The following is a 12,500-nucleotide window of genomic DNA, read 5'->3' on the forward strand; positions in this document are numbered from 1 at the left end:
CAGGTACCTGTGTAAAAATGTCGTCAACATACCTGCAGTATATGGCCGGTTTCAAGTTCATGTCGACTAAGACTTTTTGCTCGATGGTACCCATGTAGAAGTTTGCAAACAGGACACCTAGGGGAGAACCCATGGCGACCCCATCTACTTGCTTATACATGTGCCCATCCGGGCTCAAGAAGGGTGCCTCTTTAGTACAAGCTTGGAGCAGTTTCCTCAGAATACTTTCTGGCATGTCAAGAGGAGTACAGACTGGATCACGATACACTCTGTCGGCTATCATTCCGATTGTCTCGTCCACAGGTACGTTGGTAAACAGCGATTCTACGTCCAACGAGGCTCTTATCCCTGTGGCCCGTGTGCCCCGCAGTAAGTCCACAAATTCCTTTGGAGACTTCAGGCTGAAGGCGCAAGGAACATAAGGAGTCAGCAGGCCGTTGAGTCGCTTCGCCAGTCTGTACGTGGGTGTGCGGCTAATGATTGGCCGAAGTGGGTTTCCAGGCTTGTGCGTCTTGACATTTCCATACGCATATCCAGGTTTATATTCCCCAATGATCTTTGGCAGGTGGAGTCCGGATTTCTTGGCATTCACAGTTTCGATCAGTTTGTTGACCTTTGCTTTTAATTCGGCTGTAGTGTCCTTCGTTACCCTTTGGAACTTAGTTTGGTCAGAGAGTATGATGTTCATTTTCGCCAGATATTCGTCTTTTTTAAGAATGACATATATTGGCGACAGAGTGTATCGTGATCCAGCCTGTACTCCTCTTGACATGCCAGAAAGTATTCTGAGGAAACTACTCCAAACTTGTACTAAAGAGGCACCCTTCTTGAGCCCGGATGGGCACATGTATAAGCAAGTAGATGGGGTCGCCATGGGTTCTCCCCTAGGTGTCCTGTTTGCAAACTTCTACATGGGTACCATCGAGCAAAAAGTCTTAGTCGACATGAACTTGAAACCGGCCATATACTGCAGGTATGTTGACGACATTTTTACACAGGTACCTGATGTCAGACATCTGCAGGAGCTGAAGGAGGCATTTGAGCAGAGTTCCGTGCTGCGTTTCACTTACGAGACGGAAAAGGATGGGAAGCTGCCTTTTCTAGATGTAACAGTCATGGAAAAGGGCGGAGGTTTCCACACTGCAGTCTACACTAAGGAAACAAACATAGGAATGTGCCTAAATGCCAACAGCGACTGCCCTGACAGGTACAAGAGGAGTGTTGTTAACGCATACGTCGACCGTGATCTCAGCCACAGCTCAGAATGGAAGCAAGTCGACGAAGAACTCTGTAGGGTAAGGCAGGTCCTAGTCAATAACGGCTTCTCCAATGGTTTCATCGAAGACATCATAAGAAGGAAAGTGAAAAGCCATGCAACCTCTGAAGAGACAACTAACACAACACCTATACCCCCTATTAGACTATTTTACAGGAACTTCTTTTCCACAGCTCATAAAACGGAGGAAAGGGTCCTGAAAGATATTGTTAATAGAAACGTTATCCCTACAGACAAAAATCAGAGGATACAACTGACGATTTACTATAAAACCAGAAAAACGGCCAGCCTACTCATGAGAAACTCTCCAGACACAAAACAGAACGCTTTAAAAGAGACTAACGTCGTCTATGCCTTCAAATGCCCACTTGGGGACTGTAAGCTCCAAAAAACCCAGTATATAGGCAAAACAACAACATCTCTTTCTAGGCGTTTAACGATGCATAAGCAACAGGGCTCCATTAAGGAACATATAATCTCTTCCCATAACCAAACCATCGCCAGAGAAATACTAGTAAACAACACAGAAATCATCGATAGATACAGCGATAGCAGGCGGCTTGACGTTTGCGAGGCACTACACATCAAGAAGTCAACACCAGCAATCAACAGCCAATTATTGCACAACTATATTCTACCCACCTCAAGACTCCACTCCAATATAGAAGCATCAAGAAATATGGACCAATAGGCTTTCTACAAACACTTCTATTCAATACCCATTGTTTCTGTTCTGTCTTGTGTTGATACTTTTAATACCCTATTAATATCCCATCTTGTTCTAATGCCACATCACCCTTCCCACCTCACTCAAATGTAGATATAAACTCAGAGATACGTAAGTTCTAATCAGTTGTGTATTTGTGAAGTCTTTGAAAATGTAATAAGTTTTACGAAACGCGCCCGTGTCGCGTCAGACTAGAAATAAAAATGAATTTTGGAGAAGTGATTTTTGATTTACCTCCAACAGTGAAGCGTAATGTACGAAAGATTGAGAAAATTCGTGTTAGAATTATTAATCTTACTTTTTCGGTCATATTTAATAATATATGTCTACAGGAAAGACTGCTACCAAAATATACTAATATATATATATATATATATATATATATATATATATATATGATATATATATATATATATATATATATATATATATATATATATATATATATATATATATATATATATATATATATATATATATACATATATATATATACAGATTTCAGGTGCTGGCTTTTTTATGTGTAGTGCCTCGCTGATGTCAAGTCTCCTGCTATCGCTGTATTTATCAATGATTTCTGTGTTGCTTGTTAATCATCGATAAATACATCAATAGCAGGAGACTTGACATCAGCGAGGCACTACACATAAAAAAGCCAGCACCTGAAATCAACAGCCAATTAATGCACAACTATATTCTACCCACTTCAAGACTTCTGTAAATAAATCGGCCCAAAAATATAAAAGTCACAACTTCTGCCACCTGTGGCTGATAATAATCTTGGCGAATCTTATTCCAACTTCACATGCTTAATGCCGGATATGCATTCTCCAAGATGTAGAAGTTACAACAAAACCCGCATAAGAACAAAGGAAGATATAAATGTGGCTGTTCGCTTTTCGTACAAAGGAACATAAGAAATATTGCCATTGGGCAATGTATTTATATGATATATAATAAAATAAAGCATAATAACATACTAACTCATTATTATGTGTGAAATCTAGTGGCACCAGCGGCATATCCACTTTCCCCTCCAGGTGGCACCAGCGGCATATCCACTTTCCCCTCCAGGTGGCACCAGCGGCATATCCACTTTCCTCTCCAGGTGGCACCAGCGGCATATCCACTTTGTGGACCATCCTTACTACTACTTGTCTTCTTTGTGCGTCGGACAGGAGCTTGTATCTCTTTGTCCCTGATTTCCAGTATATAGGAGGTGCTATTCTTATTATCAGTACCAGTTGACTGTCCGTTGAGCTCGCATTTATTCTGAAAAAAATCGTAATAAGTCCATTTCTTAACATATTGGATTGAAATTTTCTTGAGGCTGATGCCAAATAACGAGAGATTTGTTTACATTTTTTCTCTGTGTTTCATATTTGGAAAAATACTCGTACGTCACCGGGCCCCTTAAAATTATAATTGGCAAGTATTTTCCAGCAAATCTACGCAATACACTGTACAACATGATCTCTTTCATATAATAAGTAATTTTTCCCAGTAAGGCGCCAGTGGTTTATATGTAGGATGTTGGGCATTAGACCAATTAAGAGTGGGAGAGAATATTCGGTTGACAACTTTGTTAGTGAATAAGACTGGCTTAAGTCTGCCAGTTTTCTGCTTTGGAAACTAATGCAGTTGTGTGTTTTGTTTTTTGTTAAATGAACTTTATATAACTTAACAAAATTTACAAAATATATTTAACTTTAATTTAAGTATAAACATGTAGAGTTAAGAAAGATAATACCTGCCACTGACCTGCCACTTACAGGTCCCAGGGACCTGTAAGGGTGTTGCTCCAGGTGTAGAGAAAGGTGTTACCTGCCACTATAGTCCCAGGGACCTCTGAGGGTGCTGAGAAAGGTGTTACCTGCCACTATAGTCCCAGGGACCTCTGAGGGTGTAGAGAAAGGTGTTACCTGCCACTATAGTCCCAGGGACCTCTGAGGGTGCTGAGAAAGGTGTTACCTGCCACTATAGTCCCAGGGACCTCTGAGGGTGCTGAGAAAGGTGTTACCTGCCACTATAGTCCCAGGGACCTCTGAGGGTGTAGAGAAAGGTGTTACCTGCCACTATAGTCCCAGGGACCTCTGAGGGTGCTGAGAAAGGTGTTACCTGCCACTATAGTCCCAGGGACCTCTGAGGGTGCTGAGAAAGGTGTTACCTGCCACTATAGTCCCAGGGACCTCTGAGGGTGCTGAGAAAGGTGTTACCTGCCACTATAGTCCCAGGGACCTCTGAGGGTGCTGAGAAAGGTGTTACCTGCCACTATAGTCCCAGGGACCTGTGAGGGTGTTGGTCCAGGTGTAGAGAGGCGCCGGGTCGCTGAGAAGCAGGAGGTAACCTCGACACTGCTGGGCCGTCCACAACACTGCTGCTGGCGCCTGAGCCTCCGCTACCTTTACTATCTGCTGGACCCAGTGAAAGCTGTCACAGTATACATGCACTTATACACGACACACTACTTCCTTCAACAACACACATTATGGCATCATCAGTTTAAATTGAAGAGACAGTCTATATTATCATGTGAAATATACAGTACGTGCGTTATCTATGTCTATACAATAAATGGTTTGTCTGTTTATTTGTCATGATATTCATGTAGAATATTAGGTGTTATGGGTCTGTAACAGGGGGTCTGCGGTCGCGTCACTCACCCCCTGTGATAGTAGCTCGGATAACATGGTGATCCCTACGAAGTCGGTTTGGATGAAATGGTTGGTTTCAAGTTAGAACTTTCATATGCTCATAATATTACAAATAATGACATTGAAAACGCATGTTCAGGGTCCAGGTGAGCAACCTGGCAACACTTAAATGACAAAACTTTTTTGGGTCGACCCACAAACTGCCGGGTAACCCATCTAATACATTATATATAGTGGATGATATCACCTGCTGTTTATATAAAGTGTATAATAAAATATATTATTTAGTGAAAAATCACAATGTGTGTAATGTTTTTTATTTCAAATATTTCCACAAATGATGTACATAGTTAAGAAAGATAAGCAAATGGAGTAAACCCCTCCGACACACCCTTATCCTTACTGCCAAACTGCTACTACCTCACAGTCACTCTCCACAGTAAGTACTGGAGCCATCTCTCACAACCTTCAATAATAGAAGCAAATAGAAGGAATTACCCTGAGAATTTTAAAAACATTGTGTCTGTGAAGAGCCTTAAGATATGGTACACAAATGCTGATGGATATACAAACAAGGAAGAGAAAATAAAATAAAGGGATAATAAAATAACCTGATTTAATTGCAAAATGGAAATACAAATAAATTACATGATCATCGAGGCAATATTTCCAGTGCAATACCAAATGATAACGAAAGAAACATATTAAAAACATGGAGGGAAGTTGAATTGATAGTAAAATGTAAGTGGAAGTTTTAGAAACAAGAAAGGGAAAATGCAAATGATTACACAGGCTCCATCACTGGGATTCTGAAAGAAAATGGGAAAAGGACAGTGGTCTTGGTAATTTAAAATTCCCCAGCAAACAACAGAAGACCCAGACACGAATACGATGACAACAACAGGACATACATATATGAAATGCAGAGAGCAGCAACAGCAGCACATAGAATGAAAGTTAATTTATTAGTCAAGGGGACTTAAATCTCAGAAATCGATTGGGAATCGAAAAATCCTCCGTGGTGCAGAAGAAACGGTGTAAGGTACGAGATTGAAAGCTGTACCCTAAAGTTTCGCTAACAACACCCGGTCTTACTTTCTTATAAATAATGGAAGTGCAGGGGTCTATATAGTATTAGTCACCAGTTCTAACTACATGGGACAAGAAATACACCTTGGGGTACAATTTTACAAAAGGTTTTTATTTAACAAATACCAGATTTCCTCACACTTCTTAGAACAGAGTGGGGGGGGGGGGGTACTTGGTTCCACCACTCGATTGATACAGACAAAAAGGGGGGGGGGATTAAGGGTCCTTCTCCCTCTACAATCTGGGACTTAAGGTCATAACTCTATTCCACTCCTCATAGGTCACTACAAAGGGCCTGGGTTTACAAATGAATATACAAAATAAATGTGGATAATCTTCCCATGTCACACACAGCTGAGCACATACACCTGAATTAACAACACACAACTCTCCCTACACACAGGGTTTCAAAAATCCTTATTTCCACAAATTCCTATCCCTAACTCATAAAGAAAAGGGTAAGCACCGCTATAAACATCTATAATACTGCACTTATCGTGTTTGTTGAAGACCATCCACAACACTGGTGTGGTTGTCACTGCCTCCCTCTCCCAAGTGACTGATAGGGGCTTACACATGTCCCTGCCTGCCTGGTTCCAATAATGTCCCCTCCCTATACATGTCATACACATTTCCCAATACTTCATTTATGTCATATAATGTTCCAGGCTGTTTTTTCTACATTTAACACTGTTGTTTCTCTGTATTTTCTTGCATTGAATCTGCTTTTTCTTAACCATTTTATCCCTTTTGTTTACATTGGGTTTTCTTTTTAGGAGATTACATTTTCCTGTTGAGATGATGCTCTGTGCATCTGAAAGGGGTCAGAGTTCCAGACTGTTTTTTCAACATTTAACACTGCTATTTCTCCCTACACAAGGGTCTCTTTCTTACATGATACATTGCTATTTCTCCCTATACAAGAGTCTCTCTCAATAGCACTGCTATTTCTCCCTACACAAGGGTCTCTTTCTTACATGATACACTGCTATTTCTCCCTATACAAGGGTCTCTCTCAATAGCACTGCTATTTCTCCCTACACAAGGGTCTCTTTCTTACATAATACACTGCTATTTCTCCCTATACAAGGGTCTCTCTCAATAGCACTGCTATTTCTCCCTACACAAGGGTCTCTTTCTTACATGATACACTGCTATTTCTCCCTACACAAGGGTCTCTTTCTTACATGATACACTGCTATTTCTCCCTACACAAGGGTCTCCTTCTTACATGATACACTGCTATTTCTCCCTACACAAGGGTCTCTTTCTTACATGATACACTGCTATTTCTCCCTACACAAGGGTCTCTTTTACATCACCGCTATTTCTCCCTACACAAGGGTCTCTCTCTTACAACGTGAGGAGCGAAATTAGTGTAAGTTGTGGAAAAAAACTTCTATACGCAGCATGTAAAGAAGGACACAAGAGAAAGGGATGGAGATACAAGAAGCCTACTGGACCTGGTCTTCACCCAGAATTAGGAAAACGTCGAGAACGTGGAGCACGAAATATCACTAGGAGCCAGTGATCATTGCATCCTGATACTGGAGTTCATGAACGAATTTAAAGCAATGACCATGAGACATGGGGTCAGGAAAAGGAAAGTAGACTTTAGAAAAGAGGATTACATGAAAATAAGGGAGTATAGAGAAAAGGATTACATGAAAATAAGGGAGTATAGAAAAGAGGAATACATGAAAATAAGGTCGCATAGAAAAGAGGATTACATGAAAATAAGGTCGTATAGAAAAGAGGATTACATGAAAATAAGGGCGTATAGAAAAAGAGAATTACATGAAAATAAGGAGGGTATAGAAAAGAGGATTACATGAAAGTAGGAGAGAATCTGCAAAGTGTGCAATGGGGGAAAAAACATACATGGAAGGCAATCCAGGAAATGGTGGATCAAGTCCAACTGAGACACAAAGAGGCAGAAGAGAGAGAAAATTTGTATTGTTTTCATACAACAATATGAGTGAAAAGTAGGAAAGACTATAATAACACATGGTTCATGAGACAGTGTCAAGAAACAATAACACATGGTTCATGAGACAGTGTCAAGAAACAATAACACATGGTTCATGAGACAGTGTCAAGAAACAATAACTCATGGTTCATGAGACAGTGTCAAGAAACAATAACACATGGTTCATGAAACAGGGCCAAGAAACAATAACCCATGGTTCATGAGACAGTGCCAAGAAACAATAACACAGGGTTCATGAGACAGTGCCAAGAAACAATAACCCATGGTTCATGAAACAGGGCCAAGAAACAATAACCCATGGTTCATGAGACAGTGCCAAGAAACAATAACACAGGGTTCATGAGACAGTGCCAAGAAACAATAACCCATGGTTCATGAAACAGGGCCAAGAAACAATAACACATGGTTCATGAGACAGGGCCAAGAAACAATAACCCATGGTTCATGAGACAGTGCCAAGAAACAATAACCCATGGTTCATGAGACAGTGTCAAGAAACAATAACCCATGGTTCATGAGACAGTGCCAAGAAACAATAACCCATGGTTCATGAGACAGTGTCAAGAAACAATAACACAGGGTTCATGAGACAGTGCCAAGAAACAATAACCCATGGTTCATGAGACAGTGTCAAGAAACAATAACACATGGTTCATGAGACAGTGTCAAGAAACAATAACCCATGGTTCATGAGACAGTGTCAAGAAACAATAACCCATGGTTCATGAGACAGTGTCAAGAAACAATAACACATGGTTCATGGGACAGTGTCAAGAAACAATAACCCATGGTTCATGGGACAGTGCCAAGAAACAAAAAAGAAAAGCAGAAGAGATTGGAATATATACATAGGCCAAAGGACACGAAGGCCAATAACTCGGAACAAATTCATAAATACAGTAAAGTATTGAAAATAAACAATTAATATGATAGTACCTCTAAAGCAAATAAGCAACCAAAACTCAGATATTGTCATAAAAGAGAGAAAATGACAGTGAACGACAAAGTGACTATTGTACGAGAAAAGGAAAATGAATATACAGGAAATAAAATTAAATATTGATATAACAGCAGAAGAAGTAGGTAAACAACTAGCATCATTAGAAGAAAATAAAGCTATTGAACCAGACAACATATCACCATGGATGCTAAGAGAAGCAGTATAGGGCCTCAGCGTACCTACAACACTGAACTTTGACGAGTCATTTACAAAAGAAGAAATACCCAGCTGCTGGAAAAAGGCAAATTGTGGTAACACTTTACATGAAAGATTTAGAAAAGACACACTTAACCAGACCAGTGTCACTGACAAGCATCACCTGCAGGATACCCAAAAGAATAATGAGGATAAAACTAGTCACAAATCTACAGTGAATTACGTATATAAACAAACATCAACATGATTTGGCAAAGGAAATTACGCCGGACGAACCTACTGGAGTTCTTTGACAAAGTAACGAAAATGAGGAAATACAAGGAAGTTTGAGCAGATTGCATATTTCTAGACTGCCAAAAAGCCTTAGATACGGTATCTCACAAGAGATTTCTGTACAAACTCGAGAGGCAGCCAGGAGTAAGCGGAAAAGCACTAACATGGTAAAGAATTACTTAAGAGACAGTTGTCAGTGAGTAAGAGTGAGAGGAGAGAAGTCGAACTGGCATTGGGTAACAAGCGGAACAGCTCCGTGATGGGACCCATAATATTTCTAATTTACGTAAATGAAATACCTACAGGAGTTGAGTCTTATATGCCAATGTTTGCAGACGATACAAAACTAATGAGAGTAGTTGTGACAGATGAGGATTGTAAGACTCAGCAAGGTGACTTAAACAAGCTGCAGAGTTGGTCTGAGAATGGCTAGTGGAGTTCAATATCAGCAACTGTATGGTGATGGAAATGGAAACAGGAGCCAGGAGACCGAAAGGACAGAATACGATGAAAGACAATTATGTTCCATTAACGACTAGAGAAAAAAAAACTGGGAGTGGACATTACACCAAACCTAACTTCGGAGGCTCGTATAAATAGAATAACGTCCTATTATAACTACCGAAGGAGAAAGTAATAGGAATAAGAAGAGGATAGCAAGGGAGCGTAGGAGAAGACCATGAACAGAAAAAGGGAGAAGAGAGAAAGAAAAGGAAAGAGAAAGAAAGATAAATGGAAGGGGTAAGCTTATGTTAAGTCACGTTTGTTAGAAAGATTAGAGCATTTGAGTATATACTGTGAAAGGGAAGAGTCCACAGCAACAAAGCCAGGACTCAAGTTCATGTTGGGTACATTGTGTATAAGAGCCGATTCTACAAGACGGCGTCTGTGTAGAGTAGAGGCAGGAAAGATAATTTTGGAGGAAGACCAATCAATGGGATGATTAGAATCCCTCACATGGCAGAAGAGAGCATTGTTAGTGTCTGCAGACTTAACACTTCTCTTGTGTTCTTTAAGTCTGTCATTCAGTATACGGCCAGTTTCGTCAAAGTATTGGAGAGGACAAGATGAACAGGAAATAGAGTAGACACCAGCAGCATTAGAAGCAGGAGGAGCAGTGTGAACTAGATTGCTACGAAGTGTGTTAGTTTGTCGAAAGGCGAGTTTAATGTCAAGAGGACGAAAGGTATTAGTAAAAGTTTTAAGTTCAGATATGAAGGGAAGGCATAGTACAGTGCTACTAGTGTTGGAAGCAGGTTTAGGATGAAAGAAATTTCATCCTTCTATTGATACTTCTATTGATACTTCTAATTTCTACATGGAATACTTCGAAACTGTTCTTCTTCCTTCTATTGATACTCGTCCCTCTCTCTGGCTTCGCTATGTTGATGACATTTTTGCTTTATAGCCTCATGACCTTAATCTTTTCCAGCCTTTCCTCGCCTCTCTTAACAATCTGGCTCCTTCTATCCATTTCAAAGTTGAGTGGGAATCTAATTCCCTCCTTCTTTTTCTTGATGTTCATGTTCACAGCTCTGTGTCTGGGTTCTCTTTCTCTGTCTACCGTAAACCCATGCATAGTGGCATGTACATTCACTTCTTTTCCTACCATCCTCCTTCTGTTAAGAAAAGTGTCCTCGTCTCTCTCTTCCTCCGCGCTCTACGCATCAGCGACCCTCAGTTTCTTGATTCTGAAATTGCCTTTATCTACAAATCATTCTCTCGCCTTGGTTATCCTTTGCATTTCATCAACTGTGCCCACTCTCAAGCTAAACGAAATTTCTTTCATCCTAAACCTGCTTCCAACACTAGTAGCACTGTACTATGCCTTCCCTTCATATCTGAACTCAAAACTTTTACCAATACCTTTCGTCCTCTTGACATTAAACTCGCCTTTCGACAAACTAACACACTTCGTAGCAATCTAGTTCACACTGCTCCTCCTGCTTCTAATGCTGCTGGTGTCTACTCTATTTCCTGTTCATCTTGTCCTCTCCAATACTTTGGCGAAACTGGACGTACACTGAATGACAGACTTAAAGAACACAAGAGAAGTGTTAAGTCTGCAGACACTAACAATGCTCTCTTCTGCCATGTGTGGGATTCTAATCATCCCATTGATTGGTCTTCCTCCAAAATTATCATTCCTGCCTCTACTCTACACAGACGCTGTCTTGTAGAATCGGCTCTTATACACAATGTACCTAACATGAACTTGAGTCCTGGCTTTGTTGCTGTGGACTCTTCCCTTTCACAGTATATACTCAAATGTTCTAATCTTTCTAACAAACGTGACTTAACATAAGCTTACCCCTTCCATTTATCTTTCTTTCTCTTTCCTTTTCTTTCTCTCGTCTCCCTTTTTCTGTTCATGGTCTTCTCCTACGCTCCCTTGCTATCCTCTTCTTATTCCTATTACTTTCTTCTTCGGTGGTTATAATAGGAGTTGCCTTGTATGGGCCAACAGGCCTTCTGCAGTTCTCATTATTACTACTATCCCCTACACCTCACTTTCCTCCTCAGCTCTCTCTTGCCTATTTATTGCCTGTCCCTACCTCCTAAATCACAATCGACTTGAGAATGGTCCAAGACGGACCGAAACGTCGTCGTCCCTTCAACTTCTAGTGTGTGGTCTGGTCAACATACTTCAGCCACGTTATTGTGGATCCTCGCCTGCAATGTACTTTGTTGTTTGTTCTTGTTTTTAGTCCTTGTATGTTGGCAAAGATGAATGAGATTACTCTAATAGAGATAGTTTGACTGGGAGACTTTTTTGGCAAGCCCATTATTCGTGGACATATTGAGTTTGTTCTAACCAGTGCTGATTGTTGCAGGACTGTTGCCTGTCATAGTTGTAGTTCCTTTTTGGTGTGTAATTGTATCTGTAATTCTGGTATGCAAGTGGGGGTGCCATCCAGTTCCATACATTCTCTATGTTCCTCCTTGTGAAATCTCTTTCGGTTTGGCAGAAAAAATTAATTGAGTTTCCTCCAAATTCATTATCATGCTTGCCATTATTTATGTAGTGTTCTGTGCCTTTCACGTGAGAGTATGGGCAGCTGAGATCATAGCATTTTCTGTCCTTGAGTGAGGTTTGGTACATGTCAGGATGGAAAACCTTCATGTTGATACAAATCGACACTAAGCATAATTTAAATTTCCTAAGCATATTTAAACATTTTGGGGGATGGTGGTAACTGCATTCTAATTCTTTCTTATTACCAGCATATTTATGTCTGCATATGCCCTTTGTATAAAATGTGCATATGTCTGTCCTTCTGATCTGACTCGCTCTATCGGGGCCCATTGTAGTGTCTGGACCTATCGAGCTGTCA

The 12,500-nt window shown here is 40.5% G+C and overlaps 1 protein-coding gene across 1 annotated transcript in view; it reads right to left on the minus strand.

Moving 5' to 3' along the window:
* The window catches only part of LOC123748276 (ionotropic receptor 21a-like), a 460,516-nt gene that overhangs the window by 352,550 nt on the left and 95,466 nt on the right, over positions 1 to 12,500 (minus strand). Inside the window, exon 3 of the mRNA XM_069339092.1 lies at positions 4,269 to 4,414. Within this exon, the coding sequence (XP_069195193.1) occupies positions 4,269 to 4,414 (146 nt within the window). The remainder of the gene's footprint in view (positions 1 to 4,268; positions 4,415 to 12,500) is intronic.

Source organism: Procambarus clarkii, chromosome 41, assembly GCF_040958095.1.
Source record: "Procambarus clarkii isolate CNS0578487 chromosome 41, FALCON_Pclarkii_2.0, whole genome shotgun sequence".
Taxonomy (NCBI): Eukaryota; Metazoa; Arthropoda; class Malacostraca; order Decapoda; family Cambaridae; genus Procambarus; species Procambarus clarkii.